This window comes from Anabrus simplex, chromosome 2, assembly GCF_040414725.1.
Source record: "Anabrus simplex isolate iqAnaSimp1 chromosome 2, ASM4041472v1, whole genome shotgun sequence".
Classification (NCBI taxonomy): domain Eukaryota; kingdom Metazoa; phylum Arthropoda; class Insecta; order Orthoptera; family Tettigoniidae; genus Anabrus; species Anabrus simplex.
Genome location: NC_090266.1, coordinates 274,814,035 through 274,836,529, shown reverse-complemented (window position 1 = coordinate 274,836,529; position 22,495 = coordinate 274,814,035). Strand labels below are relative to the sequence as shown.

At 38.1% G+C, this 22,495-nt stretch overlaps 1 protein-coding gene across 2 annotated transcripts in view; it reads left to right on the top strand.

The window, feature by feature from the left end:
- flfl (serine/threonine-protein phosphatase 4 regulatory subunit 3 flfl) overlaps positions 1-17,318 on the top strand; it is a 426,810-nt gene extending 409,492 nt beyond the window's left edge. For both annotated transcript variants that reach the window (XM_067140579.2, XM_067140581.2), the window contains exon 18: positions 14,385-17,318. In XM_067140579.2, coding sequence (XP_066996680.1) covers positions 14,385-14,480 — 96 coding nt within the window. In that variant the 3' untranslated portion in view covers positions 14,481-17,318. The remainder of the gene's footprint in view (positions 1-14,384) is intronic.
- Positions 17,319-22,495: the final 5,177 nt, after the last annotated feature.

Sequence of the window (22,495 nt, the reverse complement as noted above, 5' to 3'; positions counted from 1 at the left end):
CCCTTTCCTCCATACACTCTCCCCACGTGTCTAACGATGGAATCCCCCATGACCAGAGCCTCAACCCTACCCACCTCATTTGATCCCCTCCTGGTCAGTCCTATCTTTCCTGATAGCTGCAGAAGCTACTTCCTCCTCCCTTTTCTCCTTCCCATGACCCTGTTCCACCTGTCTTTTCCTATCCTCTACTCTACATTTCCCTTTCCTACCTTTTCCCTTCCTCCTACTTCCACACATCTCAGCAACAGTTCCCTGTCCCTCATCTTCCCTCTGTTGTTCTACCTGGAGTGACTCGTACCAATTTCGCCCAGACACATGTCCTGAATTCTGATCCTGAATAGAGCCCTTAGCCTGCAATCTCCTACCCCTTAGAACATTAGACCACCTGTCTTCTACAACTCCCTCCTTTCCTTCCCCTCCCTCTTGTACACCTACTGTAACCTGTACATTGTTTGAGAGAGTCCTGTCTTCCTTCCTGTCTTCTGTGAGAATCCTAAGTATCTCCCTCAAACTCTCCAACTCCTCCCTCATACCCCTCAATGCCTCGCCACACCCACAGTTCGTACACTCACGCTCCTTAGCCATTCTTTACGGAAAAAATGAAAATAAAAATAACGGAACTTATTTGCAAAAATGAATGAAGGGAGGGATATATTGTCTGTGATAGTACTCAAAGATCACACAACAATAAGGTAATTAATATACGACTACACTACATTACTACTCTATTTTTTATCCTACAACCCCTAACAGGATAAAAACTGCTGTTAATTACTGAATATCTAAAGGAATACACAAGAACTACACAATTCCAAACTGCAATTAAGCCTATCCTAATTACAACAACAGAATTTTAGTAAGAGTTTCTGCGGATACCTCTACTACACCAGTACTACACAAATATTTTACAGTAATAAAATAAGCACACTAAATTCTGATAGGATATTAGGCTACTCGTATACTACTGTACAGTATACTACAGTAATTTTTAAACTACTTTCAGACATATCCTAGTTACAGTACTGGTACCGTATGTCACTACTAAGTGCAAACAGAAATGAAATTTGCAAGAACTACTGTACTCAAGGATTACCAACAAAGCTAAATGCTTAGACAAATTATTATTAGAACCAATTAGAACTACGCTCTAATAGATACACACGAAAGATAACACAGGAATATAGCAAGCAAGATACGGCACTATCTAAATATACTGTATCTACACTACAATTTTCAGCTGAAGTTTGGTTATATGAACTTTTACCGCTGGTGGATTAGTATTATTTTCCCTACTACGTGGGATGGAGAATAAAAGTGCCCTTAAGTGCTGAGAATAAGAGGTGTTCTACTATAATTTCTGTCAAAACCACGCCGGAGGCTTGAAATGCAATATTATTGGAATATAGGAATTTGTTTGTTAACTTTTACTCCATGAAGAAACGAAGGTGGAAAGTACAAAGTATGCAGGGAAGACTACAAATTATGGGAATAATGAATCAGCTGACTTTGTATTTATTTACACAACTATCATGTGCATGTAGCAATAATCTTCAACAATCCAAAAAAACTGTTAAGTACCGTAATTATCCAGTGAAATTACCGTGAATTCTCTTTAACTTCTCTTTAAATCGATGTTTACAGGCTTATCGTGTTATTCAATGCAACGAACTATCACCTGCGCGAGAGTTTAAACGGATATCCGTACGAAATATCGGAAAAGTAGCTGCGGAAATTACAATGAGTTACAACTCCTTATGATAATCTGCCTTTGTATTATACCAAAGAACATACAGATATTTAAAAATATTGTTTTAAAAGTTAGTATTATTACCTAAAGTATTTCCTAAACCTAAATTCAAAATAAAGTACACCTAGCTAGCCTACTTAACCTAGGAAACGTAATCTACTGAACACCAATTGAATTACTTGTTATAAAAATCTAATTAAATAATACTAGTCCTAATTTCTACCAACAGGCACTAAACACCAATATATAAATAGCACTAAATGGAACATGCATACACAAAATTTAAATAATTTTAATAGGTTTTAACTACTTTTTCACTACAATAATGCAAGAGCTCTCTCAACAGCCAACTGTTCACAAGCACGTTCCTTGCCAAAGCCCCTGTGTGTCAAGCTTTCCCAAACTTTTGATCTGAGAATGCTGTCGTGCCTTTCCTAGTTATATAAAAGCCATCACTATATCCTTCGCATATTCCCACCTCTTTTCCATGATTTGTCTTAGAATGAAAGTGGGTTCTGCTGTTGACCTTTCACTTCTGAATCCAAATTGCTCCTCTTGTAACTGACTTTCCACCTTTTCTCTAATTCTTCTTTCCATTATCTTGGCAAAATGGGAGAGGATGGTGATTCCTTGGTAGTTACTGCACATGTTAAAGGTTTTTGCCACATTGGTAAAAATGAGCATATTAAGTCAAGATTTATGAGCTATTAACAAACATGAACAGGAAAATGTTCCATCACACACCATTTTCTTGTAAATTATTAAAGTATGTTTAAAAACAAGCAAACATCAAGTTGGTGAACTATGGACCTTTGCAAATGCTCCACATGTTCTCCAAAACCAGTTTTCACAATTTTCTCTTTTCAGTTACTTAGGATTCATAACTTAATCTATAAACCTATTTTACAATATGTGTGCTCTTGCTAAGGGTAAGGGGATGAGTGATTTACTGATTTGGTGCTTCAGTTGCCAGACCAGTAGGAAGTGACCAATATTAACATTTTAGGTTCAGTTCAAGTTTTATCTTGCACATAAAAACTGGTTTGTTTTCAAGTGGCTGTTTGTGATCTTCTATTTTCTCTGCAATGAGGAAATCTCGTCCCACTTGTGTTAATTTGTGAAACAATTTCTGTAACGTGTGGGCAGCTCATTATAAGAAATCTGCAAAAACTTGAAAATGAGCATATTTCAGTTATTTTAACTGTCCTGTTGGTGATGAAGATAGAGTGGGCTCCTCATGTGTGCTGCATAAATTATTCTAATCTTATTCATTTGATTGGTGGTGAAGAAACTCACACTATGCCTGTCACAGTGCCAGTGGTTTTGTGCGAACCAACAACCCATGTAAATGACTGTTATTTTTGTTATTGTTGTCTAACAATAATAATTGGGGGACATTCAAAGAAAACTAAAATCCAATATTGAATATCCTAATGTTCCCTCTGCAAGAAAACCCATTCCACATGGACCTGAGCTCCCAGTTCCTAGCCCTCCTTCAAATTTAGAAGAAACCGCTTCAACAAATGAATAAGTTGATGAGCCCTGAACCGTCCACTTCCTTTGATCCAGATTGCAACCCAGAACCTGAGAATGAACCCCTCCTGGGGCCTATTCCACAAAAGTATGGTCTTGTACATTACAAGTTACTAGTGTGGGTTCTTGTAATGTATGAAGTTGTACATTTCTGTTCCACAAAAGATTGAAAGTCTTTTGTATATTACCGGTGAATTGTTACAAGTTTTACAAGTGACGACATATCAATAAACATACGTCATAGCATGGATCAGCTGTTTATCTTTGTATTCCATTCGTTGAATTAGGTTATGCTTGCCTCATTTATCGTAATTTTGTATTTTAAGGTAAGTTATGCAGCTACAATGTTATTTTTCAGTTTATTTCTTTCATGATAGGAAATTACTCCGTTACCCAATCTGTTCTTCCGCGATCCTCGCATATGTTCCACGATAGTCTGACATACTTTGGCCTGTCATTAGGAATCAGATGCTGCTAGTAACGATATTCGGCCGCCAAACTTAATTGTTACCAAACTGCAAACTCTGCATGATTTGTTAAAATGGTGTCAAGAGAAACGAAGTTATTCATTTTCAAGGAAATAGAAAGAAGGAAAGACATTCTTTTCTGTGCATTCAGCGAGAGTCTGAAAAAACAAGACAAAATAAATGGTTGGATGGAAATATTTGACTTGGGAAAAGCTCATGGAGCTTTTGAGGGGAAAGGTTGAACATATGTAAGAGATATTCTGCTCATTAATGATTGTTTGTTCAGTATTTTCAGGCCAACGAACAATTTGAGGAAATTTTATATCATTTATTGCAGCTACCACAGAATGTATTGACCTACAGACCGAAGATTTTGCCATCCCATGCATATCTACAATACCATGGTACTGGCCACCATTTCCTGGCCAATGTAGTGTTGTTAGTAACTGTTGTTTAGTAGAAAGAGATTTATTTCTGTTAGTAGGATACACCTCTTATTTGTGTATCCATTTAGTAGGATGTTTAAACTATGCCCAATTTCTTCCACTTATATTGTGCTTAACCTAAAATGTTCATTGTATTCAAATACAGTGTAAACTGAAAATTTATTCTTTCCCTGTTCAAACAGTAGTTTTCATTTTCATCACCATCACTACTGCTAGACCATATATTTATAACAATGTATCTGAAATAAATATATTTAAATAGCACTAGTACATTTATATATTATTGTACTTTCACTGGTAGAGAATACTGCCCAATTCACTAGTAAGTTACAAGTACTTTCGTGGAACACACCCATAAAAATTCACTGGTAATTTGTAAGTATGGAGTAGTAAAGTACAACTGTAGAAAATTCTTTTGTGGAACAGAAACTCTGGTATTTGTACTAGTTACTAGAGAATTTGCTTGTAATGTACAAGACCATACTTTTGTGGAATAGGCCCCTGGTCAATCAGTCCAGACTTAGTGAGGGATATGAATCTAACAAAACAGCAGGCTGAGGTGGTGGGATCGCAACTGCAATAATGGAATTTACTAGCTCTCAACAGAATTTCATTTCAGATTATTATAATTTTTTTAGAAAGAGGCATGAACAGTTTACAGTTACTATGCTATGAACAATTCCATTTGTGGATGTGCAGATGTAGATGGTTTAATGAATGAGGTAGGATCCCAGAAGAATGGAGGTTGTTTATTAATTAAACTAAGTCAAGACTCAAAGCTGTTTTGCTCCACAATAGAAATATCAAACCTTCAATACCAGCGGCACATTCAGTAGAAATGAAGGAAACATATGAATGTGTGACTGTTCTGTTAGATATGATTAATTACATCAAGTACGGCTGGCAAATATATGGAGATTTAAAGGTCATTGCCATTTTATTAAGACTACAAGATGGATTTACAAGGTACTGTTGCTCCTATGCTTGTGGGGCAGTTAAGTACTAAGGAAATAATGGGTTGGAAGGCATTTCCTGAAGTAGTGAGCAGATTCCTGGGAAATAAAAAGCAGAAAATTACTTACAGATGATTCAGAAACTCATTGATAATTACCAAAATCTAGGATGTGGGATGTTCCTAAAAACTTACTTTCTCCATTTACACCTGGGTTTTCCCCTAAGAATTTAGGAGCTCTGAGTGATGAACACTGAGAGAGATTCCACCAGGAGATTCAGACGATGGAGCAGAGGCACCAAGGTAGATGGAATCCCCATATGATGGGCAACTACCACTGGTTTTTAGTTAGAGAAGGTTACTGATGCTACAGAAGGAAGAAATAAAATCGTAAGTGTTAAAATAAACTGTCATTTTTGTGATATATATTTTATTATAACGGCATATTTCAGAGTGCTTCCATTACAGGTACTGTTTGCATTTAATTCTGATGTTGCTGTACCTTGTTTTAGGCCCCATTTTCACATTTCTTGCCGAGATTGAATCAGTTCAAAAAATGAAAACATAAACAAATAAATAATAAAGAATTTTATTTAATAACATGGAAATAAAGACATTTTATGACCAGAGTGAATAATTTAAGAAGTATATAAATGACAAGATTAGAGTTGTATGCTAACATACTGAAATATTTTGTTGCCTTTGCCAGAATCCAGCTTAATTCTGTCACACGAAAATGTTAAGCGTTACGAAGATTTTACTGTCATTTTCATATATTCATTAGGTTAGATTTGGTTGAAATGACCACTTTTTTGGCATGTGGCAGATGAAAATGTGAAATTTGTTGACCAGTGTTACCTTGGCAACATGGGAGAGGATGGTGATTCCTTGGTAGTTACTGCACATCTTCTTATCTCCTTTCTGAATATTGGTATTACAATCCCCTTTTCCAAACCTCAGGCACTGCTCTCTCTCTCTCTCTCTCTCTCTCTCTCTCTCCACATACACACTTGAGTATCTCTAAGACCACTGAAGTCCTGCTGGTCCTGCAGCCTTGAACATTTCTGTGGCTATTTCATCTATTCCCACAGCTCTTCCCCATCTTCAGCTTTACCGACAGTAATATTCAGAATATTTTCTCTTACATCATCTTTGTTCTTGCCTCTAGCATTGAGACTCAACTTGTAGGATTCCACCAAAATGCCAAAAACAACCTACACTGCACATGAAATATTAGGTGCTAATATTTTATGGGTTAAGGACACGGCTGCTTCCTACCCAATCCTAGCGATTTCTCATCCTTGTGTTGCTGAAAACCTTCAATGATTAGCACGATATTATACTACCAGGGGGGAAAACAGTGTGTTATTTCTATTCATTTAGCATATTCTCGGCACCTACAAGTTCCAAAACCCTGTCAATTTTTTTGTTCATCATGTTCCAGAAAGGTTTCATAGCTGCCTAACCTAAATTGTCCAGATTATTTCCATAATTTCCTTTTCAACGTTGACAATGATTTGACTCCATTCCATTGTTATCCATCAGTGCTTCCCAAAATGTGCTCTGCGGATTGGATTCCTGGATCCACCAACAGCTAACAGGGGATCCACAGGATGGTCATATATTTGTCAAATATATCAATATTGTTTCTTTAAGGGACTAATTCACCGAATTAGTGTTAACCACAAAGATAGGAAATAATATTTATTGCACAATGACATAAACATACATACATACACATGGCTACAGCCATTACACATCACTCTTTTGTTGTAGTCGCTGTCCCATCAGACATTACACACCACAAATTCCAAGTAAAACATTGATCTTCAGCCAGTGTCTGCCATTTTTTAGTCCAGGAGAAAATAAACTTAGCCAAATTTTTGTAACATCCTCTCACCTTTTAATCATATACTAATGAGTAAAACCACTGAACTCACAACCAAACCAAAAGAAAGCAAAGAAAGAATCTACAAACTGTCACGAGAGGGAATTCGTATCTTCCTCCCACATCTTGTAGTAACCCCTCGTGGAACATTTCTGCTAGAAAGAGGCACAGCAGGGCTCTTATCCAGGACCTATTCTTCATTCTGACACTCAGTAATGGGAGTTGCTTCTAGTGGATAGATGTTCTTCACAGGCCAGTCCAACTCACCAACAGCAGTCTTCACCTTGATCACTCTGACGACATTGTCTTTGATATAGATGTTGATTCCTATTGGGAACTTGAAATATTTGCCCTAAATGAGTAAATTTATAATACCAGTATAGTTAGTCCGTTATTGGACATTATAAATTTTTTCAGATTCCCTGTGGGAATCAATATCATATCATCTGATGGCCAGGCAGGCTTCAATTTTTGAAAATGAGGCTTTCATAGTGCATTGGCTCTACCAGTGGATCCAAGTTAGCCTATGCAGTGGCCTGCATGGTATGCACTAGTCTTGCATCTTTCTAGGTGTGCTATTTACCAACTGATGAGCCCAATTTAGCACACCGGAGTGAAAAGCTGGCAACCAGGAATGAGTGAGCTGGAAAATTTAAATATCCAATAACGGGCCAACTGTATTGACATCTTTCCTGGGATATACAGCAACCACTCTTCCTAAAGGCTAGTCCAATCTATATGCTCCGTCACTTCCAAGGATCACTAATTTCTCCACCTTTAACTCTTGATGTGAGTTCGCCTGACCTTTCCCCGGTTTAAGTTGCCCTGAGTACTCTATTCTGAATTTTTTGCGTAATTCTGTCCTCAGATGCTGTATATATATGAATCGCTTTCCATGGCTTATCTGATCAATGTGATCAATATCGGGTACTTCCACCCTGGGAATATCCTGAAGAAACATTGCTGGAGTCAATGCTAGTAAATCATCACTGTCTTCAAATAAGTAAGTCAATGGTCAGGAATTAATAGCTGCTTCAGTGTCCATCAGTACTGTCAACAGTTCCTCGTAATCTAAAGAGGGACAACCTATCATTTGTCGCAACAACTTCTCCAACATCTGAACAATACGTTCCCAAAAGCCTCCCTACCATGCACCAGTTGGAGGATTGAATTTCCAAGCAATTCTCAGACAAGTAGCCTCCACATTCACTTTTGTCCAGTCATTATCATGGAACGCATTTTCAGCTCCCACAAAATTCCTTCCATTATCACTGTAAATAACATTATGTCTCCCTCTCTGAGCAATGAATCTTTGTAACGCTTGAAGGAACCCTGGAGTAGACAATGTCCTGACTAGCTCAAAGTCTACAGCTCTGAAAACGGCACACGTGGATATCACTATCCATGCCTTTTCACCCCCTTGGAGATGTAATGGGCTAGCCAAATCCACCCCTACAATCTCAAAAGCAGAAGAGTCTCAAATTCGATCCTCTGGCTAAAGTGCGACTTTTTCACTTGGTATCTTCTACACTTGACACAGCTGAATTCACCTTTCTTATGGTACTTCTACCATTGACTATCCAAAACTGCTCTCACAAGGTAGAGAGCAAAACTTGTACTGCAGCACAAGACAATTCCAGATGTTTCTACATGATCATCATGTGAATTAGCTTATGATTTGCAGGTATCAGAATGGGAGTTAGGAATAATTCTTCATCCTTTCTCCTTATTAACCTCGTCTTGAATCAAAGTAACCCATTTTCATCTTCAGACACATTGGGAGATTTGAGGGACGACTGCTCCTTTTCTCCAAGCATCTCTTGCTTCACTATCTTCCATAGCCTCCTTTCAACCATTTGCAATTCTTCCATTTCAAGTTCCTTTGAAGTGAGTCGTTCTTTCCAGCTGTGTTGTAGGTATATTGCAAAATGCAGGCTGTCATCCTGACAACTTTTGTATACTTCGAAAAATACTGAAGAAACCATTTTTCTTCTGGTTTTGAGGAAACTAAAACAATAGAAAATCCTTTCTTTTTCTCTTCCTTGACCTTTTCTTCATCAGGCATGACATTGTCCATGGGACATTCAGAACTGGGGCATCTCAGCCACTGAGGGCCCTCCCACTATTTCGACATCAGGAGTCTGTTAGCAGAGCAGCCCCTAGAGGGTAGGTCAGCTGGATTATTCGCTCCACGCACATGATTCCAACTATCAGGGGTCGACAACTGTTTAGTTTCCTTCACCTGGTTGGCCACGAAAGTTCCCCAGACTTCCTTCCTCTTGATCCAGCAGAGTGCTGTTGTGGAATCCATCCAATAATAAGTTGAAAGATCTCCAATTCCTAAGCTTGCATTTATGGAGAAAGCAAGACGAGCTCCAATTGAATCAGCTAAGAAGTTCCAACTGAGAATTAGTACTTTTCTTCAGAGGTGTTACATGAGACTTCACCTGTATAAGTGTTACATTTGAGTTTTGACTATCTTGTGATCGAAGAAATACAACTGCGGCACATGCCACGCTGCTCGCATTGCAAAATATATAAAGGCTCCGAGATTCCTGTGTTTTACAAGGTGCTATTTGTCTAGGAATTTTAATATCAAACAGTACGTTCAGTTCTCGAAGCCAGTTTTCGAACCTTTTCCTCATTTCTTCATGCCAGCTCATTTTCTTCCATCAACTTTCCTGTAACAGCAACTTGGGTACTAGAGAGACGGGACAGGTGAAACTTATAGGGGTTAAAGTTGCACTGGGTAGCAGCCAATACATTTCTTCTAGTGATCTTCTCACCAATGGCAATTTGTTCACAAGAAAGAACATCTCTCACGTTATTCCATAGAAGACATAACACTTACTTCAGAAGTAGAGGAATCTCTCAGAATTCAGACAGGTGTGCTCCTAGTTACAAAGATCGAACCACGCTCTGTCCAACAATGCTGTAGATTCTTCCATAAACATACACTGACTGACAGAGCAAATGCAACACCAAGAAGGAGTGGTCAGAACTTTATGCCAATTGCAGGGTAGACTGACGTCACTGAGGTATGCTCATGATGTGAAATGCGCCGCTGTGCTGCGTACGTAGCGAACGATAAATGGGACACGGCGTTGGCGAATGGCTCACTTCGTACCGTGATTTCTCAGCCGACAGTCATTGTAGAACGTGTTGTCGTGTGCCACAGGACACGTGTATAGCTAAGAATGCCAGGCCGCCATCAACGGAGGCATTTCCAGCAGACAGACGACTTTACGAGGGGTATGGTGATCGGGCTGAGAAGGGCAGGTTGGTCGCTTCGTCAAACCGCAGCCGATACCCATAGGGATGTGTCCACGGTGCAGCGCGTGTGGCGAAGATGGTTGGCGCAGGGACATGTGGCACGTGCGAGGGGTCCAGGCGCAGCCCGAGTGACGTCAGCACGCGAAGATCGGCGCATCCGCCGCCACGTCAACCGCCATTCTTCAGCATGTGCAAGACACCCTGGCTGTTCCAATATCGACCAGAACAATTTCCCGTCGATTGGTTGAAGGAGGCCTGCACTCCCGGCGCCCGCTCAGAAGACTACCATTGACTCCACAGCATAGATGTGCACGCCTGGCATGGTGCCGGGCTAGAGCGACTTAGATGAGGGAATGGCGGAACGTCGTGTTCTCCGATGAGTCACGCTTCTGTTCTGTCAGTGATAGTCACCGCAGACGAGTGTGGCGTCGGCGTGGAGAAAGGTCAAATCCGGCAGTAACTGTGGAGCGTCCTACCGCTAGACAACGCGGCATCATGGTTTGGGGCACTATTGCGTATGATTCCACGTCACCTCTAGTGCGTATTCAAGGCACGTTAAATGCCCACCGCTACGTGGAGCATGTGCTGCGGCCGGTGGCACTCCCGTACCTTCAGGGGCTGCCCAGTGCTCTGTTTCAGCAGGATAATGCCCGCCCACACACTGCTCGCATCTCCCAACAGGCTCTACGAGGTGTACAGATGCTTCCGTGGCCAGCGTACTCTCCGGATCTCTCACCAGTCGAACACGTGTGGGATCTCATTGGACGCCGTTTGCAAACTCTGCCCCAGCCTCGTACGGACGACGAACTGTGGCAAATGGTTGACAGAGAATGGAGAACCATCCCTCAGGACACCATCCGCACTCTTATTGACTCTGTACCTCGACGTGTTTCTGCGTGCATCGCCGCTCGCGGTGGTCCTACATCCTACTGAGTCGATGCCGTGCGCATTGTGTAACCTGCACATCGGTTTGAAATAAACATCAATTATTCGTCCGTGCCATCTCTGTTTTTTCCCCAACTTTCATCCCTTTCGAACCACTCCTTGGTGTTGCATTTGCTCTGTCAGTCAGTGTATATAATTCTTCCTCATTGTCCACAGAAGTGATAGTTGTCAACATAGAAGGAGTTTCTCAACTTTTCAGCTTTCTCTTGGTAGTCTGTACTGTGTTTCAAGTGTAGATCTAACACTGCTTCGAGCAGAAATGGGCTACAGTTCAGTCCAAATACTACTCGGCAGTGACAAAATACCTTTAATTCTTTTCTCTCTAAACCCTTCCAGCATAAGAAGCGTAACCAATCACGGTCAGTTTCTTTGACAGATATCCGAAGAAAAACCTTTCTAATATCTGAAATCATCCCTATCCTATTCTTCTGAAACGTCAAAAGAAGCGTGGGGATTTGTAGTAGTATATTAAGTCTTTTCACGAGACACTCGTTCAATGAAGGCATATCCTTTGACTTGCAGGAACCACCAAAAATGGGTCTCTCCCTGGTGGTAGAGCTGTCTTAATATTCCTCAGTGTGGAAAATAACAACACTGATCTTTGTTTTCTTCCTCTGGCACCTCTTTAATAATGTCCTCATTTATTCACTCCTGAAACACCTTTCCATATTCCTCAAACTTTCCTTCCTTGGTCAGCCTGTTCGAAACAGGGATCAATCTCTTTTCCGCTCTCTCCTTGATGTTCCGTATATAATGGTGGCTCTCCAGCCAAGGTAAATGAAATGGCGTATGGCTTTTAGTGCCCGGAGTGTCCGAGGACATGTTTAGCTCGCCATGTGCAGGTCTTTTGATTTGGCGCCCATAGACGACCTGCGTGTCGTGATGAGGTTGAAATGATGATGATGATGATGATGGTGATGATGATGATGAAGACTCATACACCCAGCCCCTGTGACCAAAGGCCAGCACGCTAACCATTTAGCCATGGAGCCGGACCCCAGCCAAGGTAACGCAACTTCATATTGGCCATCCTGTTTAACTTTTACTGACCCCAACTTGGCAGGTTCGATCCTGGTTCAGTCTGGTGGTATTTGAAGGTGCTCAAATACGTCAGCCTCTTGTCGATAGATTCACGGGCACGTAAAAGAACTCCTGCAGGACAAAATTCCGGCACCTCGGTGTCTCCGAAAACCGTAAAAGTAGTTATTGAGACGTAAAATAAATAACATTATTTATAAAGTAGTTACGTGCGGCTTATTCCGTTTCTTCTCTTACTTCATTTCCACTGGATTAGCTGTAGGCTGCAAGTGGAAGCAATAACCCAGCTCAGTCCGTGTCACCTGCAAGTAGCAGACGTATGGTGAACCGGTGTGCACTGAGATAAGTTCAGAAAACATTTCTTCTGAAATGCTATGTTCTGTGCAGCAGTCTTTGCATGAAAAACCAAGAGCATGTGTTGTAGCACAAGGTAAGCATACATGTACAGCTGAATTTAGGCACTTTAGTAGTGGCAGTTCAAATGGAACAGGGGAACATGATAGCTGAGTGGTATTGTATTGGTTTCTCATCAAGGCAGCCATGGTTAGAATCCCTGTCATTGTATGCAGGATTTTTCAAATTAAATGTCACTGTGGTTAGGATTCTGTGTAAAGCTGGACGATCTGTGGCTATGATCATGATTTCAGTTGTGCAAAAAAAACAAGCTTCTTTTACTTCAAGTGGAACAAACAACACTCAGAAGTTCAAGTGACTATTTGCCCAAGGATCATGGAAATAAAATTTCAAAAGTTGTCCTAATCTTGCCTACATTTATTTTTGTGGTGTCTGTAAACATGGTTCCATTTTAAAAACATGGATTGTTTTGCTAGAATATGAATTTCTGATTGTTGTTGGAAGTTTCCTATCAGCAACATTTGTGAGTCCTTGCCTGTGCTTCCATTCTGTGGAAACGTGTTGACACATCTAATTTGGAAATATTTCTAATGGTAGTTTTGGGTGATACACCCATATGTCTTCCATATTCTCCTTGCTCTTAAACATTATCATTTCATGTACTTGTTCTATTCCTAATATTTGTGCTGTGATAACGTAGTAGCACAACTCTTATCTTCTCCATAGACCCTTACTACAGGGATTATAATTTAAGACTTCGTAGTGGAGTATCGAGGTGTTGGAGCGCAGAGAAGCAGTGACAGAGAGTGCAGTGTCCACAGTGGCGTGCGGACGTAATCGTCTCAAAGATGCAGCATAATTACGCCTATAGAAAATAAAATGAAGCAGAACTTGCCAGCTGTATACATGCACAGGACAAATAAATACAGTATATAAATACATACATCAAGCAAACAAACAAACTAGTAAACAAAACTGAATACATACCGAGCTCATTGGCTCACGCGGTTGTGGCGCTGGCCTTCTGAACCCAGCTTGTCAGATTCGATCCTAGCTCAGTCCGGTTGTATTTGAAGGTGCTCAGATATGTCAGCCTCGTATCAGTAGATTTACTGGCAAGTAAAAGAACTCCTGCGGGACTAAATTCTGGTACATCGGCGTCTCCGAAAACCGTAAAAGTATTTAGTGGGATGTAAAGTAAATTATTGTTTTTAAATAAGGCCATGGTCGCTTCCTTCCCACCCTCTCTTATCTTGTCGTTGCCATAAGACCTATCTGTGTTGGTGTTACGTAAAGCAGATTGTAAAAAAAAAATACATATTTAGTTATGATTTTATCTTCAGAATAAATAAAGAATTGATTTTTCTGTTGGTAGTTGCTCATGGAATTGATATTTATGAAAATTTTAATTTCGCCCTTTTTATTTGATCTTGTTCTTTATTGACATCTTGACATCAACTTTTACTTCCTTTTCTTTTTGTATGTTATTCAGAATGAAATATTCATATGGCTTTAATATTAGACCGATTGGGTAGTGTGTTCTTATTTAAGTGGAGAAGTAATTATGTGGGTTTTTCAGAGGAAAAACTTGGGATTTTATTTTTCCCCTTCAGTCTCTCTATTTATTTACTTGATTGGGCCAAAATAATCCATTTTTTAGCAAACATGTATAGTTTATTCACATACCTTTCCATTGTTTAACAAGTATTGGTCTGATAGTTTGAATGAATAATTGTTTCAGGCGCTGGTTGACTACGAAGGGGATTCGGATGAAGATGATGAAGATGAAGGCAATGATGTACTAACACCATCACCTAAGAGAGCTAGATTGACATAGTTTGCCATAGTTCATTTTAAATGAAGAAGGAACTTTCTTTCTACCTCAACCCAGATTGTAGTTCGAGCACTTTTGTCTTTTTAGGTGCTTGTGCCATACTGGAAGAAATTGTGCAGAGATTGAGAATAGTCCATTGAGTCATACATGGAATCCTACATGTCCAGACAGATTGGTAGCTATGCCTCAGTGGCTGTGACTCTTTACAGTGTGTTCGTCGCATTGGTTTTTAGTGTTGTGTATCTTTACGCACTCGCAAGTGAACATTGTGGTTGGTTCTATCACCGAACGCTGAGCTGACTGGATATATCAGTGGATTATGAAGTTTCCTGTTGCATGGAAGTATGTGATATTTGTTTGATGCAAGAGAGTTGTGATTAATAAATTTGATATTACGGTAGAAACATTATAAGAATGAACCTACTGTGGTATCCATTGCTGTGCATAAATATTTCATCGAATGAAATTATATTACTGTGCTATGTCAAGCATTGGACTTGTAGGATGAGCTCTTACTTTGATTTTATACTGGAACTTTCTTAGGAAGTTCAGTGAGGGTAAATGAATTTGGTAGAATGAATTTTTGAGTACCATTGTGTTGTTTTATTGTCTACCCTAGGGAGTGGGGATGGAAAAAAGAAAGGGACTAGTAGTGTTAAGTAAGCAGATACCATGTACAAAATATAAAGTGTATCAAACTTCTTGAGCCAGGTTAGAAGAGCGACAAATCTTCATGTTTATATTAACCATCAGAGGATTGATATAAGTATTGAAACTTTCGGTAAAATGCTATGAAAAGACATTGAATGGAAATTAACGTGGCATAAAATCGGTTATAAATGAGTCATATTTATACACTGAAAATTTTGAAGTTACCATCTTGAACGAAAGAAGAAGAATGGAAAACTAATTACACATCAACGAAATATGGTTCAGCACTGCCTTACATATCACTGAACATCACTTCATTAGGCTTTGAATTGTTATTAGAAGTGGTGGGGTGATGTTCTCATGTACGTTCTGCCTGAGCATTGGCAGAAAATAAGTTGATTTGTAATAGGAATGACACCTGAGCTTAGAAAGTTCAATGGTTTATTTCTTGGTCATAGTAAATATTCAGGCTCCATTTTTTACAAGAAGCAAACTCACTTTACTTATGTAGCTGCGTACTGATTGCAAAATTTATTCCCTTCAATATGAAATTTTTCAGAAAGGTTCTACTTAGTATAGGAAAACGTTTGAGGTAATTATGCAGTAAATATCTTCCATACATTAGTACCAAATATAGCAGTTTTGCTATGAGGTTTGGTACCTTTGTTGTATGTATTTATTGCATGCTTGTACTGCACTTAACATCAGCATACTAGTTATTGAGGAATGTGGATTTTTGAAATTCTTTTTGATTGAGAGCATGTCAGTTTTCATTGATTCATCTTGATCTTAAGTTCTTGACATTGATGCATACAGGATTTAATGCAAGTGTTCAACAGAAGATTTTTGGTGAAATCTTTGCAAAAAAAAAATCAGAGAGGAAGGCTTCCATACATTCTCCCTGTATATTTCAGACAAAACTGCACAATAAACTTTTTGTTGTTTGTAATTTCCCTAGGCACAGGTTAGTGTACATAAAATTCTGCAGCTATGATTTGGTATGATTCATAAAAAATGTAAAACTGGCTATTGGTTAACATTAAGAGCTGTATAGATTGCTCATTGTTTTATATTAATGCCTGTGGAGTTTTGTGTTCTGTTAAATCCTCTCTGAAAATTACTCTCCAAGGTTACTTAGTTTTTAATCCTTAAGAGTAGTTTTAAATAACACAACAATTTATTTTTTAATTTCATATGAAGATTTTGCCTACAGATATGTGCCAGGCACATTGTACGCTCTCTGTACGTAAAAGCCATGTTGCTTCACTTAAAACATGAAATATTTTAAATTGTTAAAAATGGAATCTGTTATTTCACTACTTCTACTGGTGAGAACGACTGGCAGTGACACTTCAATAGAAGGCATAACTCAATTAAATGCTGGTTAAATGAATTAATATCTTTTCTTGTACATAACTCTTTGAGTCATGAACTTTTTTATATGTATATAATTATTTGTGAGGTATCCAGGCCTTTTTTTTAATTATGCTGAAGGAGAGAACTGAAAATTTTTTAATGAAGTTTACGGAGTGTTCATTATGAAACACCCATGAATATATGTATTTTTTCTTTATGTATATAATTTTTTCCCACTTTTTTGTTACTTTCAAATGTACATAGTATATATTTTTCATAATTAGGCATAAATGTCATTTTAATTATACCTGACAGGTAATTCAGTCTTTTAAATTTTCTTATTGGGGAGTGTTCATTAAATCCTCATTTCTTGTACATTAGGCGTCCTAATTTTATGGCCACTGTTGACCTTGACCTAAACTGCCACATTCCTTCACTTTCAGAGCATTCCCCCAAATGGCATATAGAATTAAACTAAGTCACTGGTAAGCATTTGTGGATCCAAGGATGAAATTACGCCCCCACTTTGAAGTGCTGATAGAATACTTTCTTCTCAGGTTTTGCCATTATTTGCATAATATGTGCAAAAAGTGGTTTCTATTAATCAGCTCAGGTGTCAAAAAATGAATTTTAAGTAACATGCTGTTCCCAGAGCTATCCATAGCTAAGCAGAATATGGTTGTATAACACGGACAATAGGCTTCAGATGTTTCTAAGTCACTTGTAGCATATATTGAGCGGTCTCTATTTAACTGTCCTCTTTTGTTTTTCTTTGATTTTGATGGGAAGTGTGTAATGAACTCTGTAAAAATAAAAAAACTGGGGCAATAAGTCTATGGTGAATATTTTTCATTTTTTATCATTAATTCTAAACGTTTATTCTTCAATCTGAAAAATTGAGGTATGTTAATGTGAGGTTGTGGCTGAGCTATGCATGAACATTCTTGATCGCAGTCAGATGCTGCCAGGCAAAGGAGGGAGAGAGTATTGTACAGTACCTGAGTATTGCAGCTTTTCAGCATCGTTTAGATCTTTTTTAATATGAGAGAGTTTCTCTATTGCAGCATGTAGACTTTATTACCTCCCATTGTCTCTAATTCTTAAAGAAAATAGAAGGTGAGTCTTACATTATATATATTTATAAATCTAAACTTCTTTTTATTTATTATCCATATTGGTCTGTATTGATGGCATTGTAAATTATTGGGTGCATCTATTGAAACATCAAATTATGCCCAGCAATGGGCCAAAATGGTAAATCCTACCTTGAGGTTAAAAAGAAAAGATGATTTACCCATACTATTAAAAGATTATACTGATTCTTCTTTCAGCTAAGCATACAAATATGACAGTAGTTTTTATCAGAAATTCTACTACCCCTGAGGGCCAGTTAGTTTTCCTCTATTTTAATCTCCTCCTTTATGTAAGCACATTCATAACATTTCTTGCTTTTATATTTTGCACAAACGATACCGTAATGTTTCATGCCAAGAAAAGACCAATGTGACAAGGAAATAATTATAGTTATCATTTTTAGTTAATTTCTTAATTTCCATATAATATGTATTTCAACATTCTTGCTGAGACTTCAGAGAGGTTTTTCCCCTTATGTATGTGCTTATGTAGATCTTTCATGTTAATCTTTTAACATATTATCTCTTATTATCATTTTACCATGTTAATTTTAGTAAAGATAATTACTCAGTTCTGTGTTAAAACATCAGAAGAAACTTGAATTACAGTTGTAGTGATCTAGAATAGTGACTTCACACTCTTCATTGATATAGGGAGTAGGGGAACTTCAGCTTTACACGTAGTGTGTGAGCAATGACTTGCTGAATTCTTTCAGTTCTTAACGTGGTAGTTTGTTCTATGCCTAAATTTCCTTTTCTTATTCTTAAATGGTATTAAGAGCTTGTAAAACATCATGCTACTTTTTCCCCTTAATGGTTATTCATAACAGAGACATCGACAACAACCTTGTTTATCAAATGGAACTGTAACATTTTCTGCAAAAGTTTAAACTGTTGTGAATTCACACATGTAATTAATTCATACACCAGCCTATTAATTTTTGAAATATTAACCCTTGCTTTTGCTTTTGAGCATATAATTTTATTTTATTTTTGTAAAAATATTTTTTATTCTTAACACACCTGAAGATGCAAATATGTAAGTACTACAAGGTTTATTAAGTCATTCATACCTGATTTTAGGAGGTCAGCTTGTAGGTATCCGTATAATTTTGAAAAAATAAACCCTTAACTGTAGGTTTTAGTGCAAAAATGGCACAAGGTAGTCTCGATTAACGGCACATGTATGTGAAGATCACAGTAAAGTAGTGGAAAGTCACTATATTTGCCATTGTAATTTGGAGAGAAATACTTATTCTAGGCGAACAAAAATATCATGTGCAGTGAATGAACATTGTAGATTATTAGCTTATTAGTTACTGGTTATATACTTCATGGTTTTATGACACTTTATTCCTTGCGATGGTTTTCAAAGCTTCAAATTCACCACAAGATGTTAGAAGGGTAAACTCGGAAATTACTCATGTGACATGAATGATATTTTTACAGCTACTAACCACAGCACACGTTGACTACAACTGTGATATTTGGGTAAAATAGTTTTTTGTCAAGAAAAGGTCAAGTATTGATATTCAAATTTTCATAAATTTTGTCTGAAAATGTAATTGCCCTTCTTTATTTTCATAAATTAAGAACTACATTCATGATTATAGTCTATTTTTAAGGTAATTGCACACTAAAACTGTGCCAAATTTTATTTGTTTGTGATTAATGGTTACAGGGATGGTAAAACTGATATTCTGAAAAGAAAAAAAAAAAAGAAAAAAAGAAAAAAAGAAAGAAAATCACTTTTACAGGAGAGTAATACAATGAAAAAAAAATTATGTCCCGTATCTCACTAACTATAAATGATAGAGCAATGTAATTTGGCACACTGTTTTGGTATACAATTGTCTTAATTGTGAACTACAATCATTAATGTAGCTCTTTATTTATAAAAAAAATAGACCATAAAATATTTTGCAAAATTTGAGAATATTCAAACAGCAATATTTGAAATTTTTCTACAAAAATCTATTTAATCAAATATTATTGTAGTCTACTTAGTAGCTACATGCTGTGTGTAGTATCTTTAAAAATATCATTCATGTCACATTAGTAGTTTCCGAGTTTACGTTTCTGACAGCTTGGAGTGAATTTGGAGCCTTAAGAACATAAGGAATAAACTGTCATTAAAAATTAACCGTGAAGTATAACCAGTAACTAATAAGCTAATAACAATCTAAAGTACAGTGTTTATTCATTGCACATGATCATTTTTGTCCACCTAGAATAAGTGTATTTGTTGAAATGATGAAGACAAAAGTAGTGACCTTTTACTACTTCAACATGGTCTTCACAGACATGTGCCCTAAAGATCACTAAACAACTGAGCTGTTATTCACTTTCTACTTCTACCCTACTTCATAATTCACTATGTCTACTGTTATAAATATAAATATTGAGCTGGCAAATTAACTAATAAACATGCACAGTAAAAATCTAACTAGTATTTATGATACAATTTTATACACATGATGTTGAGTCTTGAAATCAATCACTACTGATCTGCATTTAGGTGACAGATTCCCTATCTGTTGTTTTCCTAGCCTTTTCTTAAATGATTGCAAAGAAATTGGAAATTTATTGAACATCTCCCTTGGTAAGTTATTCCAATCCCTAACTCCCCTTCCTATAAACGAATATTTGCCCCAATTTGTCCTCTTGAATTCCAACTTTATCTTCATATTGTGATCTTTCCTACTTTTAAAGACACCATCCAAACTTATTCGTCTACTGATGTCCTCCCACGCCATCTCTCCACTGACAGCTCGGAACATACCACATATGATATAGATGTTGATTCCCATAGGGAATCAGAAATATTTGTCCTGAATGAGTAAATTTATAATACCAATATAAATGGTCCGTTATTGGACATTATAAATTTTCCAGCTAACTCATTCTTGGTTGCCAGCGTTTCGCCCTCGTGTGCTAGGGTGGGCTCATCAGTTGGTACCTCCACGGTATGCACTAGCCAGCGTATTGGTAGGTGTGACCAACTGATGAGCCCACCCTAGCACACGAGGGCGAAACGCTGGCAACCAAGAATGAGTTAGCTGGAAAATTTATAATGTCCAATAACGGACCATTTCTATTGGTATTATAAATTTACTCATTCAGGACAAATATTTCAGATTCCCTATGGGAATCAACATCTATATCATCTGATGGCCAAGCAGGCATCAATTTTTGGTAATGAGACAAAGTCTCTCAGTGCATTGGCACTGCCGGTGGCTCCAGTTAGCCTACGCAGTGGCCTCCACGGTATGCACTAGCCAGCGTATTGGTAGGTGTGCTAGGTACCAACTGATGAGCCCACCCTAGCACACAAGGACGAAACGCTGGCAACCAAGAATGAGTTGGCTGGAAAATTTATAATGTCCAATAACGGACCATTTATATTGGTATTACATACCACATAGTCGAGCAGCTCATCTCCTTTCTCCCAAGTCTTCCCAGCCCATACTTTGCAACATTTTTGTAACACTACTCTTTTGTCGGATATCACCCAGAACAAATCAAGCTGCTTTTCTTTGGATTTCTTCCAGTTCCTGAATCAAGTAATCCTGGTAAGGGTCCCATACACTGGAACCATACTCTAGTTGGGGTCTCACCAGAGACAAATATGCTCTCTCCTTTACATCCTTACTACAACCCCTAAATACTCTCATAACCATGTGCAGAGATCTGTACCCTTTATTTACAATCATATTTATGTGATCACCCCAATGAAGATCTTTCCTTATATTTATACCTAGGTATTTACAATGATCCCCAAAGGGAACTTTCCCCCCATCAATGCAGTAATTAAAACTGAGAGGACTTTTCCTATTTGTGAAACTCACAACCTGACTTTTATCCCCGTTTATCATCATACCATTGCCTACTGTCCATCTCACACAACATTATCGAGGTCATTTTGCAGTTGCTCACAATCTTGTAACATATTTATTACTCTGTACAGAATAACATCATCTGCGAAAAGCCTTATCTCTGATTCCACTTCTTTACACATATCATTGATATATATACGAAAACATAAAGGTCCAATAATACTGCCTTACAGGGACAGATAAAGCTTCACCTACTCTAATTATCTGAGTTCTATTCTTCCCTGACAGTGTAGAAACTTTCACTTGTGTGATACATTTCAAAGCATGTATCAGGGTCTAAGAATGCCTTTGCTGTGCAAGTTTTACAATACTAAATAGTCTCTTACTTTTTGGGCCTTACAGACAGTACAGGCCACAGAACCCTTTTTCTCTCTGCGAGCCATGAAATGACTTCCTTGAAGCCTCTCCCGAGTGGGTCCAACAGCTTTTCTTCCTCTCCTAATCTCGTCTGCAATTCTCCCCTTAACAGCAGTCCTGTCATGGACTAAAGAGAGAACAAGCTGCTTCCTAAATTTCTGATGTAAAATGGGCTTGTTGAGGTCATTTTGCTGCACCATTACATGCAATAAGTAGGCATTTACTATGCTAACTTCAAACAGCCAGAAAAACATCTTTCTGTACCACTTCTTTGTTTGACACAGAAAAGGATATGATGCAACATAATGGTCACTACGGTCTACAACCCCCATATGCTTGGTATAATCCAATGTGACATTAGGTTTATTTATTGGTAGTTGGTTTGGGATCTTGGAGGGCACTGCAGTTATATGTTCCTTTGTACCTTTATGAAAAACACTGAGCACCATGACAATTCTCCTATCCTTCCATGCAAGAGCTAACTTGTTACCCTCCCAGTAAGAAAGCACATCTCCATGTTTTTTGTTGTATGTACCTTCTTCAGTTCTTCTGGCATGCCCTTCCTTGAAGGAATTACAGTTCTTCTGGTTGCCATTTGCATGTTTGATAACTCTTCTGCTAATTG